The sequence below is a fragment of the Tinamus guttatus genome, unplaced genomic scaffold, assembly GCF_059628265.1.
Source record: "Tinamus guttatus ecotype Peru unplaced genomic scaffold, ASM5962826v1 Tinamus_guttatus_pri_ptg000052l, whole genome shotgun sequence".
Classification (NCBI taxonomy): Eukaryota; Metazoa; Chordata; class Aves; order Tinamiformes; family Tinamidae; genus Tinamus; species Tinamus guttatus.
This window is the reverse complement of record NW_028288586.1, coordinates 2275774-2302387: the sequence shown is the minus strand read 5'-3', so window position 1 is coordinate 2302387 and position 26614 is coordinate 2275774. Positions and strand designations below refer to the sequence as shown.

Below are 26614 nucleotides of genomic sequence, written 5' to 3'. Positions count from 1 at the left end.
GCCACATCTATCTAGTTTCAAGACTAACAAATAAATTGTTTATAATGTTTCATAACCATGCCGAGAAAGATCTGGGCATACCAAAAACCTTATGCCCATTAAAGAGCTTATCCAAATGCTGACAGACAAGCATAATAATTCACATTCCATCCATTACGAAAAACTGAGGAGAAAATTAAGGTTATGTATAGCATACTATTTTTGCTACTGTCAAATAAAGTTAAGCTTGACTTTGGAAAGAAGATGTTAAAGCTTGCTTTTGGGGAAGGATTTAACAAAACATATTGAAAGCTATAAAAGAAAAGTCTATTTCTCTGGAAAAAAGGCGTAGGGTATTTCAATTTATCGGGTGCAATCAGGAAGCCTTTCATGTAGATATCAGGTATAATGCAGGGAAGTGCTAAGCCAGTTCTATCCACTGCTTTCCTACTGTGCATTTTAACAGAGGCAAAACGAGCACGAGGCAGTTAGCTGTAACACAGATGGCAGGAATAACTTCTCATAGGATCGAGTTATCTGGCACGAAAATTCTTTGAGGTGTAAGATCACATATCTAGCACTGTGTAATCTATTCAACAGTCATTTTTCAAAGGTATCTCTGCTATTTGTACAGGGACCATCTATCCATTTTACTTGTGGTTGATTTATTCAATCTCTGCTACCAGTGAAACTCTGCCTTCTGTTAACCCAGCATGAAAATTTATTACTTTTTATTTAGAAAGAAATGAGTGCTCAACTTCCATCACTTTCTTTACGTCGCTGGTGCTCACCTTGTACTTCAGTTTCCTGTGGCTTGTCTGTAGATGCTAACAAGGGTGACCTAGACCGCTGCATAACAGGGATATTTGGATCACTGAATGTTATAGTATCCTTTCCACCTGAAACAAAGAAAATTCTGGAATCATTAATTCATCAACTGCATTCATTGTTCACTCATGATATTCAAACAAATCCTACATTTTAATATGATTTTTTTTGCAATGTTATAGAAAAGTACAGAACAGGAAAAGCATCTCAAATGATCCTTCCACAGCATGGAAAAAACCCCTCTGTACTGCAGCTGAAATATGCAAGTCAAACATAGAAAAGACATTTTTTCTACCCACACTACTCGGTAAAGAACAAACTTTGAAAAAGGACCAGATGCTGCATTCAGCAAGTTGTATTAGCCATACAATTCAACATATTAATTATCTGATCATGCCAGAAGTTTTACAAGAGGCATTTTTAGGTGAGGCTTTGCACTAGCACATTTGCATGCTGCCATTCAGCCCTCACTCTGTACCCTCCACGTCCTGCGTCAGCAAGGCACCTGTTCACATCACAAATTTGCTTTTGCACCACGGTCCCACATACACATCAGCCCACAATGCCCCCTTTCAAAGACATAACTAAGCAAAAAGCTCCGCAGAGGCACGCCAGAGCTGAGGGAGAAGCACATGGACACTGCCAGGGAATGGCAGGGATTTTCATCCGAAAACTCCCAAACCATTTCTGAGCGGTTTTGTCGCAAGCCAAATGGAAAAGGGCATCTTTCCAGCTCTTTTGTAGAGAAAATTGTGCAAGAAACTCTTCAGCTAAGGACTCTGCCTGTAGATGCCTAGCCTTTACATGTTGTAGCAATACAGAAAGCAACACCTGCAGATCCTTTAGCAAACCCTCTGCTATTCAGGATTCTCAGGTCCTTCAGTGATTGACACTGCCTTAAACCTAGAGGGGAAATGGCAGGAAATCTGCAAGATCAGCTAAGCAGGGCACCGCGTGGCCTCCAGAGCACTGCCAGCTGCTAAGTAACGGCTGCAAAGGTGGCAAGCTCCCGCTCTATTTATCTCCATAAGACAGGACATTTATGTTACTATCACTTTTTCCCCTCTAAATCTGTTTGTACATTTCCCCTTAAGCCAACATCCTAAATCTAATCACCCATCAGAGACAGAGACTTTCAAAAGAGCACCAGGTCAGTAGATAGTGTGAATAAATCCAACTTTGGCAAAGTTCTGGTACCTTCTGTGAAGCAATAAAAGTTGAGCTCCTCTCATGGAGTCCAGCTGTCCCAATCTCTAACTACTTTTGAAAACAGTGGCTGTAAATACGTTGATACTGAAGCTGTCAAGGATTTTTTTAGAAATATCCCTGACAAGTTGGGTATAGGCTGCAACAGTATGAATGCACTTCAATTTGCAATTTGTCGAGCTTTGATCCCACCATCAAGGATGCAGCAGCATTTTGTCTTTGCTATAGCAAATAAAACTGTAATGCAGTGGAAGAAAAGAATTCACAAGGTGAGGCAAACTAACTAAAAATGGTAACTAGGCAAAACAAGCCCAAGTGCCATTTCAAAACACAAAAGCCTCTGGAAGAGGAATGCACTAGAATGGAAGAGGATACAGGAATGCACTTTCCTGTATTGGTGGAGGAATTTTGTTTTGGAAGGAGAACTAAACTAGACAGGAACTAGTGGTACGAAAACATCCAACAGATGTTCATACACACAGTCCATACATATCCCAAAGATCCAGTAACACCCAAAAGAACAGGATTCCAAAAGATTAATCTGAATAATTTTTAAAGGTGTTTTGTTGTTGTTGTTGTTGTTGTTTGTCGGAATAATAAAGTAAAGCCTGAGCTGGGATACTTAAAGCTTCCAAGACAAGCTTTAAAAAACAAACTTCTTGACTTCCAGCCAGCATTTACGTAGTAAACACATTCACTTTCAAAACATTTTTATGAAAACTGACCTGGTTACAGAAAATAAGAGCTAACCTCTGAGTCCACACATTTAAGCAACAGCTATGGTGTTGAGTTCCTATTTATTTATTTACACTGATTCACATAATTTCCTGAAAGAGGGCCATGGCTATTGCTGGCCTGTATCCTGTGAATCATGGCCTGAAGTTGGACTACACAGGAAATTTCTATTAGCTGCTGGATATAGTGCATTTTATAGCTCATACGGGTTTGTGCAGAGTCCTCTATATAATGAATTTCTCAAGGACTTTACTGATTACAGTGCAGATCTCAAAAGAGGCAAACAACAGTAGTGAATTCAGTTATTTGCTTCCTTCTCCAGGACAAGCAAACTTCTCCAAAGGATTCCCAGTCTTAGGGATCCTTTACATCCTCTTTTCCATTTAAACAATCCTACACTACTGTAACTGGCTGTGTCCTCAGCAGCTGCTGAGCAATTGAATGCCACCTCTCAACTGCTCCACGCTGATTACTGCAGAGCAAAGAGGAGTTCTGAAATACCCCAGTGAACCTGGAAAGAAAAAAGGCTGAGTCATGGGTGATTTTTCTTTTTTCTTAGGCACTGAATGTCAGGGATTTTCAGGAAATGCTGAATTGAATAATACAGAACTGCTCACGTGAATGCCTAAATCTGAATATCAAATTTTGAGAGGAATAAACTGGCCATTACTATATATTATCACTGCATACACTTAACAAAATGCACATGCATATATGAACCAACAACACACATAAGACTGAGCAAAGAACGAAATGTTTCTGCCAACATCACATTCCTGGCTGCCTTCTCAAGGCAATCTATACTCGAGCTTTCTCTTTTCGTAGATTTCATAAGAGACTGGTTCAATTAAAGCCATTTTCCAGACAGGGAAAGTTGTAGTTTGTGGTAGGCAGAACTTTTACAGAAACTGAACTTATGCTACCACTTTCGCTATTTCAAAATCAAAAATATGCAGTTCCTCTTGGTTTGGTTTCCCCACAGTTTATTCCTGCATTGCACATAAAGCAGATGACAAATATACCACATAACTAAAACGTTAGTAGCGATCAAGTACGGTAAAGTTTACTTTAGTAGGTAAACTTTGCTAACATCATTTCTAAGCATTTGGAACATATCAGTATCATGGTGATGGTGGATGTTATAAATGAGATATAAACAAGGATGTCTAACTGGAAACATTAGCTTCATTTAAAATATCTGCAATTTATCCATGTGCTATTATCTATTAGAAGCAGATCATCAGATTTCATGGGTAAGTTTTTCCAGTAAGAGAAAGTTAAACTCACAACCAAATGACACTTTTCTCTCTGGACTTAGGACTGACTAGATGAGATGCTCTTCACATGCTGCCTCTCACCCAAGCCAAGATGCAGCTGCACAGGCCATTATGATAGTTTCCACATTATTTGTTATACGCTGCTGTTTTATGGAGCAGAAGGTTTCAATGTCCTCTAAACTAGTGACCCACCAGGTGTTGCAAGACTCTTTCTGACCACCTTGGGACCCGACTGCACTTGGAAATAAAAAATACACTCTTGATTTAATAGGGAATCAGTAAATCAACCAACAAGCTTTGATGCTCAACAGAACTTGCAATCCAGTGTAAAATTCCATTACATCTATTTAAGACCAATCCTTGTCACTATTTTCATCAACTAAAAGGAACTGTCTTATACAGCAGCCTCTGTTTCCCTGGTGGTCATCTAACTCACTCATTTGAACATCTTAATCTGACAGATATAAAAGTGTTCAGATAACATTTCAGTTTATTTACATTCAGCGACAATATTTAACGTACTGCTAAAATCAGTTACTAAAAATATACATGACAAGCAGAACCTACTCCCAAATCCCACTGAGACATTGTAGCTCAGGCCTTCAGGTAGCAGAAGAAAGGAAGGAAAAAAAAAAGAGTTGTTATTGTATAAATATCAATTTGATATCTTACCTAAACAGATCAACAATGGAATAAGAAGTTCTCTTTGTTCCATATATTCTTTTTCAATACATTTTGCAAAGTTTAGAAACACTGCATTTATTAGTATATGAATGGAAAAGTATTTTTGGAAAAAAGCCCTCCAGCACATTAAAATGCTAAATTCATGATAGACATTTGTACCAACGTGCAAGCTGCACTGGCGGAGTCTAGATAAATATTTTGCCTACATTTGGGAAAGGTGGGAAGAGACAAAAGCGCTCATCATACTACATGAATTAGATAACTAACTGAACTACATTCCATGGAACAAATTTGTGGCCTTCAGTTCTGAGAAGTAACAATGACAGAGAAAAACAGTTTTAGAAAAATGAAGCTTCAGAAAGGCCTACAACGGGCAAGCTGAAGCGGAAATGCACCGTATCAGTCCAAAAGGTTGAACAGCTCAGGTCACGAGTATTTGTCACAAGGTCTCTTCAGCTTTGTCAAATGCTGTCGTCTGCATGGAAACTGCAGCTCTAAATAACAGTCAAAAAAGCTAGAAGCCTTTCTGACTGCGACTAGCACACGTTTCCACCACCAGTAACACTGGTGAAAGCTCTTAGTAACTGAAAACTGGAAACAAAAATGCCTAGTGGTGCAAACAATGGAGACAAATAATTTACAGTGGGTGAAGGAGGTGCAATTAGGTGCAATGGGGGAAAAAGAAGCAAAAAGTAAATGTAAATTAAATATTGCACATTTTCCTAACAGCAAGGTCTATTAGGAAAAAGATTAATTTCCCATTACTTGAGTAATTTAAAACCAAATGCAAAATTTAAGATGATGCTACCACAAATAATCCTCCTCTAGAGAGATGGACTAGAAAATTTAAGCTCTTTTACATTTACAATTTCTTGGAATTTATGATTCTACAGAAAAAAAATGAAAAAATACAGCAATAAACCCTATGGAAATTACAGAAAGTACAAAATTAATAAATAAAATTTATTGAAAAAGTTAATAGCTAATATTCTGAATGTATCATTTTATACAACCACTTAAATAAAACAGTTCTTTTTTTGCCTTCAAACTATGCAATAAACATCTTTGAAACCCATCTTAAATAGTCTAGTGATTTTTTGTTTCAATTTAACATTTATTAGAGGGTTTTAATTTCTCAGATGTGCTGAACATCACATTTGCAAAATCACTGTCGCATTAAAAAAATTATTATAGCCAAGCTTTTCTTAAATGCAGATATACCATTGAAAACCAAATAATGGAAGTTGCTCTTGTGAATTTCTACTAACCTGGAAGACTCCACAAGCCAGCAATTTCCAAAGTTCTTAACTTTTTTTCTAGTTCTGCCACTCGATTACCTAGAATTCTTTGGGGAAAAAAAAAGGAAAAAAAAAAGTGATACTTAGCTGAGATGAAATTTCACATCACAGTGATCTAACCAAACAAAGATCGCGATTTACATGCACTTCAGTTCTTAAAGAGTTACTTTAAGGCAATGGACAACACCCCCAAGCTCTGAAAAAATGAAATGTAGTTGCCTAATATCCTATGACAAGAAAAGTCTGGGATGTACTGGACATTTGACCTGTGCTCTACTTTAAAGACCAACAGTATCAACTCACAGTATTTCCATCTCCTTATCTGCAAATACCCCCTTTTCAGACTACTTGTCTTTTCTCTACAGCTGAAATCAGGCAGTAATGCTATGCAAATAGACTGTGTAAAACTCAAGACAACATCCGGACTGGTTCTGAAGTTTTGAGACATCCTTTTGGCCTCTTGTTTGATTCGCAAAGGTTTGCCTAGCCTCAATATTGCTTAATAGGGTAAGCAACAACTTTTCTACTAAATCTTTTTATTTTAAGTCCTGAACTCTTTCTTCTTACTAAAAAGCTTCAAACACTTCATAGCGCTTATCACCTACCCATAGTTTTCACTGCACTTCTTGGGTCACCTCTCCTTTTGTATCTGATTCCTCCATAAATGCTATTTGCAGTTAGCTCTCCTGCTGGATTTACCTTTTAGTCTTAATTCTCTCACAGGATCAAATGATTTTTATCTTGCAAAGAAAGCTCTTTTATTTCTTGCAATGCATTTTGCAAGCGTTTCTCTCCCAGGCAAGGCCACGTCTTACAGAGCCAGAAGTCTTTAAACACACCCCAGGCGATACCCAGCAGAGGGAGAAACCTCGTGGCGGAGGCGGCCATCCCAGCAGGGCAGCAGGGGTATCGCAGAGCACACTGTACTCATGAAATCAGAGCAACAGGAGAAGCCAGCTCAGTCTGACCTGCTTGCACCTCACCACGCAGCAAGGCGACCACATCTTCCCCAGGCCACCAGAGCCTCCACCCACAGTTTGATGCTTCGGCCATTTGAGCACCCTGGGGCTGTCACTGCTGACACAAAATGGCGGAATGGGGGAAGGGCAGTGAAAATGAAAGGGGCGTGAAGAACTGGTTATCAAGGACAAAAGACGTTTTAAAGCTCTGTAGCGATGGAATAAAAGCCTGCAGTATTTTAAAGGTTAAAAACATTAATATGAGAGAAAGAATTCATATAAAAAGAGAAAGGAAAAGTTCATAATATCAAAGAAAGCGTAGAGATGTGCAGGGGTCTGTAACAATTAAAGAACAAACAGCCCTTGATGCTCACAGCAGAGTACAGAAAACATTGGGGAGCAGTTATGTTTATTCCTCCTTTTAAATATAATAATTATGCAGGCCACCAAGGTTATGATGGATCTACTACTGCCTCTTCCAGTCGACTCCAAAATTGATTGCGTCTTTATTTTGTTTCAAAGTACTTCTCTCTGATATGAGAGTCTCAGACTTGATAATTGCATTTCCATATTCCAATTTATGTCCCAGGCTCCTAAGCGTTCCTAGGTGCTGGGCATGTAGACCACATACCATGTGAGTACTTACAGAAATATTTTTTGACAAAGTAAGGATGTAAGTAGTCCTGAATGGTTTGTCCCATTTACTCCTCTCCCTTGTGAGGCTCCACACCTCTGTATGTGCTGTGGGAAGTTGCACTGGCCTCCAACCTTTTAAAACAGTAGCATGGGATGATAGGATCAAACTCTCTAATGTGTTTTCTACCTCTAGCCACAGTGGACCAGATCCTTCAGTTGACAGAAAAGATAATGTCACTGGCAAAGGTGCTGGTACTTCTGTTGTCATCTAGACCCATGCCTAGTGCACGGGTTATGGCAGTTAGTCTAAACCTTTCTTCCGGATGAGATTTTGCAGAAATGCCACTACATTTCTGTGGCTCACATAGGAGCAGTCATGTTCCCCTGCAAATCTAGATGCTCCCTCCCAGCTCTCCCACGCTTTACAACACATCTGGGCACAACCTCAAGGGAGACGTGCTGATTCATGGCACCTGAGATCTGTACCTCACCTTCAGTGTGCGTCTTGATATGTGCCCGCATACACATCCAGTCACCCAAATGGCCGTAAATAGGGCCTGTCACTGCTACATTTCCAGTTCAATACATCACATGGAGGCACTTAACTCAGCTACAGGTTGACACAATCCTTTTTGTTATTTTGGCCACAGCTGAATTCACCCAAGTTAAGGACATTAAAATTAGCGCAACATTGCTCAGTGAGAGCAATTTCTAAGTCCATCTGGCTTTCATGGGTGCTGGCAAACTCATGAACAAAATGTGTTAAAAAAGAATATATAATAAAATACTTATTACTAGTGTAAGCCAGAAAGATTTTTCTAGACTGAGTTAGAGCTGCTTATTTTTGCATTTCTGTAACTATTTAATCTCGCAGTATTTTGCTGCAGAATTAATTTAGGACTATCTTTTCAAATGAAGCTGATTTGTTTGTGAGGAAAAATATAGGATTCTACTTATACCTTAGCAGTAGTAGCTACCAATCATCTATAGAAATTGACCTCTTTTCTTCAGAAAACACTTATTTTTCTTAAACATGGAACTGAAAAAAATTAAAGGCTGGATTTATGCCAGTCATTCCTAGGCATATATTCCTACAGTTTATCTTGCCACATATTTAGTAAAATAGCAATAACAGAAGCCAATAAAAGCATTGTCTGTTCCAAGAGCAAGTGGCAGTGGATGGTTTTAACAGCCACAGAAAGCCATCTTCTATAGTACATCCAAAATCTAATCTAACTAAAAAAGAAAAGAACCATTAATCTGTTATAGCATCAGTTAATCAAAAAGCCATCTACCATTCTGTTATTGTAAACTTAAATAGCCATATCCCCATCTTCGAGCAGCAAAACAGAGCAGGTTAATGGTTCAGAGGCAAATGAGTTCATATGGTCTCAGGATTCTCATTTACTGGTAACAGAATCACTAACTGATCAATCATCTATCAAATATCACAAGTAAAACTTCTTCCCTGAATGAAGCAACCACCCCTAAACCTCACACTCTTCACCCAGAATCACATATTCTTTACCCAGCAGTATGAGTGAGTAACAGTATCCCTCTGAACATGCTCTTTGCACAGGGAAAGAGAACAGGAGGATAAAGGAAAAGACTTCTACCTTCTGATTTATTCTGGTTTACATGGTATTTAAGTGTCCCAAAAAACCAACTACAGCACCTCAACTAAAAGCTGTTTCTTCCTGATGTCCTGCCAGCATTTCTCTTTTACTGTAACCCTTTCACAGCTCCAATGCTTCTACATGAAGTAAGTCCCACTCCTGGCCAGCTCCTAAAAAGCTTCCAAAATACAGCTAAAGCTAGAGGTAACAGAAAGGATAAGTAAGCTACACAGAAGTGTCTGTGAGGATTTTCACTCAGCTTGCCCAAGATTTATCCTTTTCCCCCCCTGAGGTGTCCTAGACTGAATACAACCCCACAATTCTGAGCACCCCTCACTCAGGATCCTGACGGATGGATTATCACCTTCGTATAAGATCCCCCTAGGCTGATCTTTCTGTTGTGCACAAAATAGTAGTTTGGGCACATACACAACTCCACTAGCTACATATAACTAGCTTGGAAAGCAGCTAAAAGAATAGCATCTCCTTGTGAAGCCTGATCTAAAGAAAACCCACGCTTCATAGTTTAAAACAGAAGATAGAGCCATTATCACACCGATACATTTGAGAGTTGCAAGAGACTGCCTAAAAGACACAATATTGAGGAAGATATTTGCTGCAGTTATAGGCAAGAACAAGCAAACTAGCACAGCAAGAATGACACAGTTGAAGGGCAAAGAATGATAAGGCCTGCAATAAGGAAAGGTATTCTCTTGATGTCTTGCTTCAAGAGTTACATGAGTGATAAGTGAGTGAGGAGCTGCTTACTAGGGCAATGGCTCCTCTGCTAACACTGCTTAGCAGGGAAGTCCTGCTCCATCACAACCTTGCAGACTTGAGTTACTGAGCTGCCACCAATTAGATGCAGGCTACATGTTCACTGCTTTGGTCTCCCTGAAGCTGATTAGGCATTTGCTTTCTCAGGAGTATTTAAGAGTGGCTATAAACTGCTCCTCCACTTCTGTTGCCACATCACTAAGAAATATGCAATGGATTCTGCCTAGTATCAGTTAGCAATTTTAAAAAGCGATAATCTATTCTAGTGCAATACAGTTTACTTCAGTATTATTCCTTCCTTCCATGAAAGATGACTGCCTGTTCCTGGCATCTGGTCCTGATGTGTCTTTGAGAAGCCTGAATAACCTCTGATTACCAGTAGTGACTCAGTGTTAAAAAAAAAAATAAAAAATAAAAGAGCACAGAATCAAGGAACACTTCCTAGCTCTGATTTTCATACATTACAGAAGAACAATAATATCAGACTATCAGAAAATGAGTCAAAAATGATTACATTCTGCCATCATAGGTGCTGTGCAGGATATAAAGAATTGTACTGATTAGTAGAACAGCTAAGAGTAAATAAATTCTCCTTGAAAGTTCAGATTAAAAAAAAAAAAAAAAAAAAAACATGTGCTTGCAATCCTACTGCGTTTATCTGCTAAAATGTCTGGCAAAGGTACCTCTAGGAGCAATGGTCCTATAGGAGACCTATATTGACCTCTGTCAAATGTTACACTCCAGTCTTTCCAGATTCCTGAGGGCAACATTTGCTATTCCCACCTATATGGCAGGACCCCCATGTATTCCCCCTCTATATGCTATGTTCTTCAGCAAATTGTTACATTAGCAATAAATTCAGCAGCTACCTTTTCCTTTACAATCTGAGCAGTCACCTAATCCTTTCCTAGCAGAAGCTGGAGGACTATGCTACAAAGCCCAAACTTTGTTTTTACAAAGTACTGTTTTTCTAAACACATGGCTGATCTTTGTGTCTAAAAACGAAAGGGCCCACTTGTTAGCAATGGCAATGGATCTTCTGGAAAACAGACCTTCCTTCCTATTTCCCTAAAACTTCTGCAAATCTATCATTTTTTCACAGCTTGGTAAATTCTCCTTCATGTAGGAGTCATGCAACCTACTTGTTGGTTTGTCTTTGGTGTTGTATGATCATGTTTTTCTCATGGATAGTCTCCAGCAGTGCAGTGGCCAGTGATTTGAGATCTGAAATGGACTGTGATGTGACAGGCAGGCTACATCCTTGGTCCTCCGACAACAGTTCTTGGACTATAATGTTAAAAACATAAATGAGTTTTGGCTTCTCATACACAGAGATGACACAAACATTTACTTAGCATTAAAGAACTATTCTCGTTGCATAAATGAACAAAGTTTTTCCTTCATTTAACAAACAAAACAAAGACCAGAAATATAATAACCAGTTGGCATGAAAGTGGTGGCTTTTTGAGCTGATTGTTATTCCACAGCAATTGCAAGAACAGGGATAGGCAGACACATTTTCTGCTAACTTCATTTTGCTTTCAGAAAAGTAATTTTTGTTCTGCAGGAAACAAACTCATTCTTCTATGCCACTGAGGCACACAGATGGTAGAAATGGGGCATTTCTCTCCCTTCAACATTAAAACACAAGCCCACAAGTAAGCTTTCATATTACTTTTTAGAATTATTAAAACCTTTGGATTATTTCAGATTGATGTGAAAATACAGCCACCCATGAACTCTTCCTCTGGACCTTAAAGCCTGTTTACTTCTCAAGCACATCAGCAAGTTGACTAGTATAATTAACTGCTGTAACTAGATCTGGCCTTTGCTCTTTATACAGGTATATGCTAGCAAGCAGAGGAGAGGACACATGGGAGTGAAAACCAGAAAACTGACTTTCAACTGACAATGACAAACATTAATAATCTCATGTGCATTTGTATATGTGAATGGACCCACACATGAAAAAAGAAAAAACAGCAGGGTATAAGGGACACTGAGGCACACAGAAGAATTTTCTCTATTACTCTGCTTTTTGCTTCTTTTCTGTTTCCCCTCTCATGAAGAAACACAGGGCAAAAAGTTTTCATGCAAAATATCTAAACATAAAGCTTCCAAGAACAGGAACAAGCTGCCCAACTTAGCACCTTTCCCCCTCATCCCAAATCTTTTTTTTTTTTTTCTCTCTCACACATCATTGAATATGCATTGGGACTGTCATCATTAGCAGAGCTAAAAGATGGTTTGTTATGGTCAAAATTGCAGATGGGCTTAGATATAAGAAAAAAACAGACTTTATCCAACTGACTGGGTAGGGAATGAATGGCAAGAGTAGCTAAAGGAGAAGTGGTATAAAGAGGGAAGTATAACATCAAGTTCTGAGGAAAGGACAAAAAAAAGCACATGATAATAAATGTGAAAGTGAGGAAAGATTTTGGTTTGTTTGGTGAAAAAAAGTAATTGAAATCAAGATGTAAGACAGGAGGAACTCAGTAAGATATGCAATATCGTGCTCCATCTGTGTAATACCTTGCTTTGCAGAAAGGACTCCAGTCAGAGCACTGCTACTGGATCTACTCTGAGTCTTCGAATTTTTTCGCCTCTCTAGTGCATTCTAAAGAAAAAATAAACATTATACTTTCAGAACAACAATAGCTCCAAATCCTTTCATTAGGAGTAAAGGATCTGGGATGTGATCCTTTTGGAGTATGGGACTCTCTAGCTAAAACAGTCTTTGAAATGTTAAAAGACTCATTCTGTCTCATTACAATGACTTTATTGTATTCCTCCCACTCCTCCTCCACCCCTCATGCATTTTTAAGATTCACCTACTTCTGAATAAACTGATGGGTGCCAGTGAAGATGTTGCAATATCCCATGGAGAACGTCAGCTAGGAATGAAATCAGACTTCCCTCATCATTTTTTTCTTTGTGTAGGCTTGAAAAGGAAAATCCCCCAAAAAACCCTCAACCAAACATAGTTTCTGGAAGCTCTTTCTGTAGTAAATACTGACTTTTAGGAGTTTGCAGCAGAATCATGATCCTGCAACAAAAGTCCAGCTGTTCCAAACCTTTACAATTCTGTGAAACCCAGGAGACTCTCTATGATTCTCAGTTCTCATAAAAACTGCTAACTCACACTCCAAGAGACGCAAGTCATAAGAGTAAATAAACACTGAAATGAAGCTGGCAATACTTTAAGGATCTTTCCTCATGCATAAAAAGCAATTAGTGCTGTGATTGCTTCACAGTGATCTAACTAGTGAAAAGTCCTACTGACTAAGACAACTCTTCCCGTGCTCTGACAAGCAGCCATCCCCTCCGACACCCCAAAATCACAAGGAGAAGAAAGCAGGCTTCTTGCCTTCAGGAAAGAGCAAGAATATTTTGTCCTCAGGCTTCATTCCTGAAGATTTAATGCAAAACAGCACATATCCAAAAAAGGAAGGAATAATTAAGACTTAGCAACCACTAAGATACATCAAGAAATAGTTCTATAGTGAGGGAGCAGGGAGACAGAACTGCTGTGACCGAAGCATAGCTGTGCTCATTCATACATGCTGCCTGGCCCCTCTACCTCCCACTTACCAGTAGGTTAGGAGGCTCCCTGGTAGGAGCCAAAGAACTTAGGAAAGGTGCTTCATTCACTTTTCAAGATATTCCTAATGGTATCTCTTGGTACCACATTGGCTGAAAAGCCCACAAGGAAGATTGTCTGGCATATAATATGTATAGGTACTAATATTATCAGAATGTTAATGGTGCATTTTTCTTTGAAGGCACTATTTTGTTCTTTAAATGCATATAAACATGAGAATGAACAATATCCTCTATGAATAATGGAGCACAGTCCAGAGGACTCTACCTTGTATTTAGTAATATTAGACTTAAGAAGGTTTATTTCCTCTTGAAGGTTGATCTTCCTCTCCTGAAGATATCTGGAAAAAAATCACATAATAATTTCCACTGTGTTACGCTCAAGTATTTTTGAGCCTCCTTACTATTTGGCATCTGCTGTTTTTTAACAGAATTCTTTTCCTCCTATGGTTTTCTAAAGCATAAAATAATAAAATCTTCTTAGTCTTAACCCCACAGAAGTTTAAGTAGGCAAACAAATAGCATCAGAAAAATATGCTGCCCTTGTGTTGGATTTGTCAAGCATGCTGCAAAACCATTTTATTTTCATCCTCAGATTCTTGGAAGGATTTTTTTATGGCTACAGGAAGTACTTAGCCAGGAAGCATTTACTTGTGTCCTCTGCACTTGAAGGTTTGCAAGATGAATGCTTGAAGATTTGTGTACATGTCAACATAAGACTTGGTTACGCAGAGCTTTTCAACTGCAATATCAGTTATGCAGCATGTCTCATTAGCAATCATAAAGTAGGAAATTTAACAGTGGTAAGGAAATAATAGGCAGTTTGTCCTAGTGGAGTTTATGCACTTGGACTAGGCAACTATCTCCATACCAGGAAAAAAAAAAAACACACACTTTTTTTTCCTCATTTTTATCTCATATAAAGGGCATACATAACATCCTGTATTAGGATTGTGCCAGTTTAACTATCTTGAAGGAAAAAAGTCACAGCAATATCTTAGTGGGGAGAAGGGAGAGAGTTAAATTGATAGAGAACTCTGCAAGCCATGCAAAATAGGAAGCAAGCCTGGAGTTGCTAGGAGGAAGTAATATTTTTGTATTATACTTTCCTATCTCAAGACTTTAAACAGTGTCTTACAAGTTATATTTAATTTTAAAGGAACTCTTGACATTAAGGGAGGTATTTTCCATGGTCAATGACTCTTCTTTGCTTTCTTAGCAGAGACCAAAAAAGATGTTATTTTTCCAATGAAGTGACAAAAATATTAAGGTATATCTACGTGGGGGATTTCACCAGCACAAGTGTTGACACATCATCCCATATTGACAAGCCCTATGGCAAGAACTGTATCCAAAGCTGTTAACTCAGGGTACTCTAAGTCCCCACTTCCAATTCAGGATTAGCCCCTTACAGCTCACTATGAGTTTCAGAAGACACTGATTTTTAACATTCTTGATTTTGAATGTCATATAGTGAGGGGAGTAAAAAGGCTGTATTTCTCTTGCTTCCTCTTGCTTATCTACATTTGGGAATTTTACTGACATCTCTGCAGACCAATCAAGCACTAGTAATTTCCCACAGAATAACTTCCTCAGTATTATTAGATGGTTATTTACAGTAGAACAAAGCACACTACATAAATTAACAAAATCTCTTAATTTTTATTCCTGGATATATTTCCTTTAAAGTTTTCTTGTGATGGACTTCTGAAGCTGTAGCAATATACTATTTATTCTAGGGGAACAGTAAGGTGTGCCAGGTACTCACCTGTTCTCCATACACAGAGCATCTATGTCAATGATACGGTTTTCATGCCCTCCTAAGACATGATTAAGCTCTTGGTTTAGTCTGTCAGCCTTATCTTGGTAAAAAGAGCGTTCTTCTTTCAAATCCTCTAGCTCATCCAATGCAGACTGAAGATCAAGTCTCAGAGACTCAATCTGAAAAAACAGGAGAGCTACGTTGCTGTTTTGAAGTTTAAACCACAGATCACACAGTGTTTAAACTGAAAACAGAAGCAAGTACTTCATAACAGGATTGATTTTGGAAGGTCAAAACTGCTTCCAAAGCTCACGACCTCAATCCTGCAAAAGTTCACTAAAAATTTAGAAACGACAAGCATCACTTCAAATATCCTTAAAGCTCAAAAAAAGTAATTAGAAGAAATCAGAGTTGTATTCAAAATATATTCATTAAGTACATTTACAATGTCATTATTGTCTTCAATGGAACCACTGACAACACTGAAGGAAAGCCCTGATCATAACTTTGCTGCAGCACTCTGTAACTACCAACTTGAATACTCACAAGCCAGCATACAGTAAGCCAGGATTCAATTGACAGGGTGAACTTGGCTATTAAGCAAAAGGGTAAAGGAGTCCAGTAAAAAAGATACCCAAGCACAAAGTGTCTCAGTCGTTCAAGGAGAGAAAATTGAATGTAAAGTCTGCAATGTGATGAGAAGTCTTTATTGCCACCTCAGACAACACTGATAAACCCCAAAAGGTAACAGAAGACAAAGTGAAAAGGGGCCAGGCAATGAAGGAGAGAAGAGAACTCAGGAATGGATAAATCAGAGAAAGAATCTTATCAGAGGAAGAGCAAATACAGTGAACAGTCATGTTGCACTTTGAAGAACAAGAAATATGCACCTCGTCCTGAGTCACCAAATGGCTCATTCAGGCTGGAACTAACACCGCTAGGAATGAGTATGAAATGACAGCAAATGCAACACCCCTCCACCCACCCAAATCCTCCAGAAAGATATGGATCAATATCAGGGAAAAAGTCTGACAGGTTCGGTAGTACATGATACATAATATTAATATGGCCTTGAAGGAAGGAAAAGAGGGCTGATGCAAGAAGCTTTCAAATGAGGGGAAAGAATGGTGAAGAGACAGGAGGAAGAAGAGGGAAAACTCAACTCTTGCACAGGCAATTTGATTTGAAGAATGAATTTAAGGGATGCATCACTCACTGTATTGTTATACTGTGTTTTTACTGTGTTGCATACCTCACTTGTAGCAGCTTCCCCTAAAGAAACTCTTTCACTGTCAGTAGTGACTTGTCACCAGGTGTTGCAGTCCATTAAAAAAAGAGGAGAAGGAATAATCTAGAGGAGGAGGAATTTTGGAGGTGAGGCAACTCGCTCCTAGCATGTATGCATGTTCACATTAGTGCACATAAGAACTACTGCAGTAAAAATCTGAGCACCCTCATCACTATCCGTGCTGCTAATCAGCCACTAACCATCAAAACCCAACTTGCCACCACACCAGCTCTGTAAACAAGCACATACACATCCATGCAGTTATTACTTGTTCTCGAGCTTTCTCCAGTTGTTGAACGAGGTCTTCACGTTCATGTGCTGCAAAGTGGCGAGCCCCAATCTCTTCATCTCCAAGTCTTTGCTTTGCTATTGTCATCCGAAGGAGCTGTGATTACAAAAACAGATCCATAAGCAAGAGAACACAGGCTGTAGCATTAGCACACATCTGCATTAGAAAGAGTAAAGCTGTCACAGATGTCATCTCTTCCAAACCAGAAAGCTTGTATTATTTAAACCAGAGGGAATATTCCAAGCTAAGAGCTCAATGCTGTTGTCAGTGAAAAATTCCAGTCAAACCCCCAAAAGCATCAGCAGGAGCTGCATTAGACCTGCGATAATCGTCACCACAGTATACAAATGATGAAAGCCCAAGAAAACACAGAGATGTGGTCAATGCTTTTAAAAGTGACAGGAAATAATTCTGGTCAGACTAAAGCTAGAGACTTCTCAGAAAGACATTTTCATATACAGGCCTTAAGAAAATAAGCACTTATCTTTTCCTAGGTAAGAAAAATAAAAGGCACAAAGTGGCTTCCTCAGCTTCACCTTTCCTACGCCAATTAAACAAAATCCCACTGCAACACCTCAATGCAGAAGTAGCATAAACTGCTGTTTATACATTTGTTTGTGCATTATTTTTGGTTACTTGCACAAGTTAATTCACATTAAAAACAAAAGGATGCACTTGCAACACAGGAGTTGGCCAAAATCTCCAAACAGTTAATGAGCTCATCAAGTTTGTGCCTGTGGAAAACAGCCTGACAGACCAAGTCAGTCATATCCAATATCTGACTGGAATAGCAACCACCAAGAGGATTGCCTTTCAAGAATTACGAAGGATTAAAATAACAGCAGGCAGCATTTACAGTGGTTCATACTGTGCACAACTGGGCAAAAATGTTGCCTCCCCATGGCCTAATTTGTAGGAGCTCCAGAGAGCCCAGAGAAACCCGCTGTGAGAACCCTCCTGATTTCCCCACATTTTCAACAGCATCAAGAAATTAATGATGTCCATTATTATATTATATTGACGGGTTAGAAAAAGCAATCTTCTGAAAGGGGAAGATCGCACATTAATATCTATCTTTGGTATTTATGGGGTGCCACTCACCATGGCTGCAATGTGCCCATTAAAATCCTGCTGATGCAAGACAGGCTACCCAAATGATCCTCCCCACTCACTGCAGCTCCAGTTCAGTGCAACTCAGTGAAGCTAGCACAACTTGTTCTGATAAACAGTTCACTTACTTGTTAAGGGAAAGCAGTGGCCCCAAAAGTGACTATTTTTGGCAAACTACATAACCCTCTGCCCATAGGGAAAGCACAAACTACTGCACAGTCAGTAGAGCCAAATGGGTCAGAGAAGATATGATTTCTAAATGCTTTATCAAAACAAAGAAAGAACCAACCAGTAAGCCAAAGCAGCAACTGGCAAATTCCAGAATGGTTTCATAGCTATGGGGTCATTTCTTTAAATGCTAAAAGGCCGATGAGGAAAAGGCAGGATAACACAATTAATTCCTCCTTCTAGAATCCCTCTCAGTGAGAAGGGCAGTGAGAAACCAAGGCAATACCACAGACCCGGCCTTGTGCAGGAAAGCTGGACACGGAAGGGGTGGAATGGGCCTTTGCGGAGGCTGCGGGCGCCGGCAGCAGCGCAGAGCTGCTGTGACCACAGCGCAGGCCGGGATGTGCATCGGGGCCGGGACGCTCCCCGACCAGCCCTCCTCCGGCCCGCAGGCACGAGGAGGCCTAGGGGGCCATTACACTGCAGGCCCGGCACTCCTGGAAAGGTCAAGCAGGCTGCCAATAACGGCAGGCGCTTTATTTACTAAGAAGTTTGAGGGGAAACAATGCAGGAAGTCTTAGGGAAGGGCTGCTCCCGAAATCCAAATTCAGCCAGTCAAGGAAACATGCCAGACATCCATAAACTAAGCCAAACTGCCAATCCATAAAACGAGAGAGAGCCTCTCGCAGACAGGTGGCCAATCAGGGGGTTGACGGGGCAGAACGAGCCGAGTCCTGTAATTCCGCACTGCGAGCGTCCCGGGAGGCGGCAGCACCTGCTGGAAAATTCTTCCCTGAGATGCTGTGACCCAAGGAGACACCAGGTGTTACGCCGGGTGGTTAGGAGTTTATTTCATATTTTAGTGCTTTATGATAAATTTTATACACATGCGGCAGCAGAGACTCCCATCTCCATCAGAGGTTTGCACTATCTGCATGTCAGCCCAGGACACCATTAGCAAAAGCAATCAGTGAGGCATTTAAATATTGCAGCTATTCTTAATCAATGACAATAATTTGGTTAAGATAATTATTCAGAATGCGGCGCCCCCAGGAAGCACCGCGATGCCCCAGAGAGGCTTCCCCGTGCTGCCTGTTGGGCAGGCTGACAGACCCAAAACGACGTCGTCACCAAAGCGTTTCCAATGCTTGAGCACCAACAAAACATGCAGAAGGAAAAGGAGATGGGCACAAACAGCGCGATGCTCACGGAAGACAACCACCCGCACATGCAGCCACAGCAACTGACTACAAACACCTCCACCATGGTGCTTGCAAAATGTTAAAACATGGACCACAACTATGTGAATTTCTTACATAAAGTCCCAGTTCTGCCAAAACATACGCACCGCATTTAACTTTTTTTGCACTGTTACTGCATAACTGACTGTCTGCTTTATAATAACGAGCTGTCAGTAATGCGGCAGCTATTGTTTGCCACGCATCAAGTATCTTCCTCTCACTTAGCACTGCCCTCGACAGCTCACAAAATCACTCCTTTGTGTGGGTAGGAATTCAAGTGGAGGGAACTGAGTCATCCTGTCTTCTAGAAGCCTCCAGTTTCTCTCCTGCTTTCCATTTTCTCCCCATTAAGAGAAAGAATGAGATTTCATAATTACCCTTCTCTAAGTTTCAGTAATTGTTCTGCAAGCATTATTGGCTGCATGTTAAGGAAGAAAAAGGATTTCCAAATAAATATCTCAAACACTGAACAGTTTTCATGTGTCAGAGTTGATAAGAGATTGTGATCAATCATAGAAATAAACGGTCTTAGAAATCTGTTGCTGGAATGCTGCAGTGTAACCGTCGCGGCACTTCTGAAGCTGCAGCAACAAATCCTTCTGGAGACTTCCTGAAAATGTTTTATTATTTGTGCCATGAGAATTCTAGTGGAATTAAAGGAAAAAATAGCCCAGCTAAGCCGAATAAAAGTACTTTGCTATTGCCTAACTGATTACAGATTTAACATGATTTCAACAGCAAGTAACTGGTCATCACTTTAATGTCTTCTTGCTAATACAAGTGACTGGATCTTCATAGCAGCAAACATTAAAGCAAGTAAAAACAAGTCAAGCTATCAAAACATTTATCAATAGAGCTTATGTATGATTTTTAAAAGAGCTTTTTTTTTTCTTTTTTAGTCCTACAAAGCCCTTGCCATTCAGTGACAAAGCCTGCATGAGTCACCCCTGCTCAGACACAGGCAGAATTGTTCATCCATAAGCAGCTTCACTTGCTGCAAAAGCAGCTGTTTGTTCATCTCTTGCCAGAAGTAAGGTTGACGTAGACCAGCTGGGCAGGATGCCCTCCCTCACTTTGGAAAAACAGAGAGAAGAATGCAGGGGAAAAAAATGTAAGAACAAGCAAATTATTATAGTTCTTTGTTTGTGTGTATACCATGCAGTATCTGGACTTCAGTGCCTGAAGTAACCCAGCTGCCAGTACAGGGGAACTGATGAGCTTGAGGAACAAGCCCAGAATTTTATCACCAAAGCTAGAAGGGAGCAAAATCTGACACAGGAGGGAAGCGTTAAATTCCTCAGAGAGATGGCAAAGCTTTTTTAGGCACTTCAAGAAACAGCAGCCTGACTCTAAAATAAACTCTGTTTCTCACGTACTAAGAAAGTGAAGAATGTGTTCCAAAAATGAAAATTCACGTCTAAAATAATCCCCTGTCTGATGCAATTCCTTCCTCCCTCATTTCAACGATGCACTGTTTTACACGTTTAGCAGGGGCACAGTTGGCAGAAGGACGCTTTGTGTATTGTTCCATTTCTTGTGAGGATCATTAATTTAAATTAATTCCCAGATACAGATTTCACAAAAAGGGCCAGCTAGTAACTCGCCGAGTATCTTAGAGACACACTTACTTGGAAGTGCAGCCCACCTAGGATCAGGTACAGAATCAGCAGAATATAACATTTGCAGTACTGGGACCTGTAGGCTCTTGTCTCAAGAGGTTTGCAGGGATGTAGCACTTGGATCAGTACACACCAGATTACACAATTTTAATCTCTGCAATTACGGTCAGGCTACAGATTAAAGGCCCTCTAAGGTTCTGTGTTGGTATAATACCCCTGAAGTAACTCATTATAACTGTATAAGGCTTTTCTGTATAACTGCTTACCTGTGGGTTTGGGCTGACTAAGAAACCCCTGTGAGGTGTCCAAAACTGCCCTGGGAGAAGCTGTATAGCATAACAGCCAAGTGCCAAGAGGCTGAAAAAGCACCATCTGCCCCAGGTACTTACTCTCTCATGGTTTTCTTTGGTACTGCAGAACTGCCAGGCACTCAGAACTGCAGTATAGTTCAAACAGTAACACACAAATATAAAGAAACACTCAAGGAGTTGCTCTTTGAAGTCTTGAGCAAGTTAAGGTGAATGTCATGGACATTGAAAGTTCGGGTCTTATCTGACTCTTTCCCCAGTTCCCCAACCAACTCCTGAAAAGACATCTGTGATAAATGCTGAATAAAAGTGTATTATCACAGCACACATATATAAAAACAAAAACAACAAGAAACATGGAAACAAACAACCCTCCAACTGAATAATTTAAAACCAAGCAACTTTTATTCACATTTTTAAAACTTGTAACTTTTAAAACTTCAGCTGAGGGAAGGAAAGTTTTCGTTCATTGTTTGCTTTGTCTTTTACTTCTTTGCTATCCACGCCAACTGGTCTCAAGGCCAACCTCTCGCTAGTTTGATCTCTGAATGTGCTTCTGCACACAGCCCCAGCTGTGAATGTTACACAGATTTGGCTTGAGTTTAAATATTTCAATTAACAGAGACAACAGGAGTTAGATTAATACCAAATGGCAGATTTTGAGCAATGTTCCATATAACTTGCTAAATTTAGCAATAAAATAAATTGCTTATGTAAAGGTAACAGGATGAGGGCTTAACATAAAGTTAAATATATATATACATATATGACCACCTGCCCAATATTTCTGAGGGAAAATGTGTCTCCACTGATTTTATCATATACTAAAATTCTGCAATTTCATTACAGTGAAAAATATCATATTCTGAAAATGAAATGCTTTCATACTCACTTAGAAAATGAAACACCACTGACTAAACATACATTTTTTAAAAAAGAGAAAGCCTGAGAGCATTATGACAAAGCTGGGTGCAAAATAAATAGGTAAGGACAACAGGGAAAAGCAGCATATGCAAATACATAATAAACTGCACTTACTAGAGTCCTGTACAGGCTTTTTTTTGTTCTACTGTTTCGAGTTTTTATTTTAACTCAGATATTCTAGAAGTTCTGTAATCCATTGTTTTGATTTATTTCTTTGTTTTTCTGAGAAGTAAATGCAAAACTCCAGCTCAGGTCACACATCTCATGCCATTGAATAAGAAAAAAAAAAAGGTTATAATACCTTATTGTCCCCTTGTACTTCTCCTAGTCTCTGTTGAAGCTCTCTAATCTCTTCACCAAGATGTTTGTTTCGATCTTGAGCCTCACTCAGTAGCTGAACAAGATTTGCCTGGAAGAGAAGCAGACATCAGTTTGTGTTTATGGAGTGCATGTGATGATTGAAAAGAAAGCCAGGATTTACTCATTATCCACCACCAATCTTCAGTTTTACTGGTTTTGATCTAAACTACATGCTTCATCAGAACCACAACAAAAGCCATCAGGATTCCTGTATGTAAACTAGTGGGAAATTAGTGGAAACACAGCCTGTGTGCATACGAAGTCCTAGAACGGCACACAAAACTCAAACAAAACAAGGTGAGAGAGAGCAACACTAGCTGTGATACCTTGTGCAGGGGGAAGAGCAAAACACAAAGTATTTAGACAACATTTAGACAAAGTTCCGAATTTACCTGGGATTGCACAAAAGGCTGAGCAGAGGAATAACCATGATAGCGTTTAGAGTAGGTTCCTACCCACTAAGGAGAGTGCCAGCCCAAATCCTTGCCCTGCTATGGAGTGATACCATGGGTGTCTAGTGGCCCAGAACTTCCAACACAACCTGACTTCTGCTGTGAGCCAGCACAGAGGCTCCCAGAAAACATGACTGCTGGAGAACAACTGTTTGTTCCGTTGGAAGATAAAGATGGATTGACTTGGGGAAACAAACAAGCGAAAGAGCCCTCAAAATAATCCAGATGAAAAGTTAGCATTCTCACTGCCCTATTAAATCAACAGGGTGAGCAGTCTGGTCTCTAATTTTAATAAAATGGGAGCTACTTGATTGCTAACCAAAGAATAATATAATCTCTTCCTTTCTTACCCCTGAGATGATCAAACACTACAAAAAAGCACATCGCATTTTCCACTAAATACATTTGACAAATACCCAGGCAGTTGACTCAGAGCAGGAAAAGGCTACCTGTGAGATCTCTTCTAGGAGCATAATAATCACAGCACCCTATAGGCAGCCTGTAGGCAGCCTGTCAAGATGCTGCCTATGGCCAGCTAGGTATGTCCATCCATTGCCATAAATCTGAAGGGTCTGAGAAGAAATGGGGAAAGGATTTTCAGCTCTTCCAAGTATGACTTGATGGAGCCCCACGAATGAGAACTTCTAAGCTACTGCTACATGTAGGCTGTGGCTTTGAGGCCAGCTCATCAACTGACAGCTCCTCTTTCCTTCCTGATATTTTAGGTTCGGTTTTAGTGTCCCTACTTGCTGTGCTCCTCTTGCAACTTCCCCATTTTTCCATTTCAATATCTCTTTCTTTTCTTCCCTGCTCACTCATTCATTTATACTGTCACTTGACATTCTCCTACAACATTTTTTGGTGAGTTTTCTTTTAAAACTCATACGCTTTCAAAACCACATGATGTCTAATACCCACTCCTGTGAACTCTCTCTCACTTGTTTACCAAATGCTATTTCCACACTTCATGTTTTCCATTCCAGGAAAACTACCAGCATGAATATAGAATGTGAAGAATTAGACTATTAAACTATAATCACTTGGAACTTGTGTACATTACTATATACAGAAGGCTGCTCCGGACTTCTACTAGTCAACTTTGTAACAGCAATTGGCCTAGAACACTGAGAGCTTCGCACGTTTAAACAGGAAAAATAACTGAATAAGCTGACATACTCTTCTAGATGAACAAGAAGCCTGGTTTGCTGCTACAGTTATTGTACTTCTAGGGCCCTGATATCAAAGCACTGTATGCAAGTTTCCCATAAGTTTGGAAGAAATTAAAGGGTTTTTTTTAATTAGTGGTAAACACAGAGACTGCAAATAAATAATCTGGGGAAAGAGAATAATATCATACAACTTAAACATCCAATTGTATAAGAAAAATTAATCTGCCTCTAATTTCCACGAGAGCAACCATTCACAGAATGCAAAAGGTTTTTCAAGCATGCTTTGGTAGAATAATTTTTTCTATTACCTAAACAAATTAGTAATAGTCATCCATATACTGAATGGACTGAGCAGCTTTAGGGAACATTCAATCAAGAGTTCTGAGAGGTACTTCTTAATGGCTGTTTATTTAAACTGAAGCATCTATGGCTAATTTGCAAATGCAATTTTTTTTTAAAGAAAACTGACTGCCTTTCAATAACGGTCATCTAACCACCAGACTGAGTTAGTGAAAAGGAACTCTCTTTGCACCATCCTCTCCGAAACACTTCTGTTTGCTAAATCCCTTTTTAGACGAATTTGAACAAGCCCTAACACTGCAATAGCACATGTAATTTCTACACCTGGGAGGAACTCAATCTCACTGATCAGTGTTTATAGCTCCAACAGCAGCATTCAAGCAGTCTGAAGTCAAAATCCAGCTCCCACTGACTGCAGGAGAGGCATTACCCTACCTGTACTAAATCTTCCTTCTCAGATTTATTTCCTTTAAAACCATTTCTCCGGGATTGCAATTCTCTGCTGAATTTTATTTGTCAGTCATATAAATGACTTAACGGGACAAAAACCTTTATCCTGGAGATGGAGATTTTGGGAGAGGCTCGAAATGACGAATTTCAGACATCAAAATAAAGCAGCCTCCTTTAAGCGCGCTAAGAGCATTAGAGGGAGCTAAGTATAGCCTTGCTCCTTAACGCAAAGCTGCTGCCGTGCTCATGGTAAGCTGTGTCACACAAGTAGTCTCCAGCAATTACTCATTTCCCTGGCACGGAGCTTCCATACAACATATAATTCAGATTGCTCCCTGTTTTAGAGGTTTTGGCAAGACCTCATTAAAGCTCTCAGTTAAGTGCGGATAGGAGAAATTTTTGATTTTCAAGTGCTCTATAGGGCTTAAAGAGAGCCAAGAAGATACTTTAAATGACACCTGGGCTTGGCATCATTTCTTTGGCATATATAGAAAACGTACCACCATATGGTCAAAAGATGATAAAACTAACAATGGAGGACTGGCTGCCTGAACCTGTAAGCACGCATTTCTGGAGAAAAGGGAGAAATCTATGCAAAGGGAAAGGTGATTCATTTTTCTACCTGCTTTTCAATATTTATAGAAGAAACACAGAATTCATCTGGAATTTGGAAATTCAAGGCGAGTTAATTTAGCGGACAACAAAGCTCATTTCATTTACTTGTGTAACACAGAACAACTCTGAAAATTAGTCAAACGCAGCTTTTCTGTATTCTCTTGGTTTGACAGTTTCTTTTGACTCTAAGTGAAACCTTAAAAGTGACTCGGTCGAATGCCAGTGACTTGACTTCCCTCTTGGTCTTCCCTGCGCTATTCAGAACTTTAACTCCATGGTCCTGGAGTTCTCAGCTCTGGGGAGGGGAGGGAAAAGCAGTACAAACTAGTCATTTCTCCTCTCTCTCAATGCAGCTATTTTCATACTAAATGATAGATAGTGCTTCATTCAAGCATCTAATTAATTGCCCCATATCAGAAAATCTTCCTGGAGCCCTCTCTCTCAACTTCATTTCCCTTTATTCCTCAGCTTCTACAACATGAGAAGCAAATTGTTTTATAGATGTTAGCCCCAGGAAGCTTGTGTGAAAGACTTGAGGCCCCCCAAAACAGCAGAGTACATAACTTCCCCACATTCCTTTTTCCTCTGACCAAAAAGCAAATGCAACCATTGGCTAAGATCCCTCTACATGCTGTGAAGAAGGGAGAAAAAAGAGAGAGAAAAAAAAAAGAAAGAAAGTGAGAGCACCTCTACTTAGGTGTGTGTGCATCTCTACTTAGGTGCTCTCACTTATCTCTCTTATCTTTTTTGGGGATAGCAGGTGGAAAAGAGCTTTACTTTTAGCTATAGATGCATACTGCAACCAGTGAAGAAAACGCCTATCAATATTTATCAATCTAAGTAAGGCAGCTAATAATGGTGAAGCAGCAACTGAACTTTCTTCACTATCAATGGACTGAATTTCAATAGATGATCCAAGAAGAAAGAAGTTGAATCTCCAAATAGTCATCCCTGGAACTATGCA

General features: G+C 39.7%; 1 protein-coding gene across 3 annotated transcripts in view; it reads right to left on the bottom strand.

Moving 5' to 3' along the window:
• Positions 1-26614, bottom strand: part of CCDC149 (coiled-coil domain containing 149) — a 47098-nt gene that overhangs the window by 5755 nt on the left and 14729 nt on the right. For 2 of the 3 annotated variants that reach the window (XM_088539948.1, XM_088539949.1), the window contains exons 4-12: positions 22606-22713; positions 16914-17030; positions 15364-15536; positions 13864-13936; positions 12528-12612; positions 11138-11282; positions 5978-6054; positions 4593-4625; positions 771-878 (exon numbers count right to left, since the gene is read on the bottom strand). In XM_088539948.1, the coding sequence (XP_088396074.1) occupies positions 771-878; positions 4593-4625; positions 5978-6054; positions 11138-11282; positions 12528-12612; positions 13864-13936; positions 15364-15536; positions 16914-17030; positions 22606-22713 (919 nt within the window). The remainder of the gene's footprint in view (positions 1-770; positions 879-4592; positions 4626-5977; positions 6055-11137; positions 11283-12527; positions 12613-13863; positions 13937-15363; positions 15537-16913; positions 17031-22605; positions 22714-26614) is intronic. The other variant, XM_088539950.1, reaches the window with a different exon arrangement.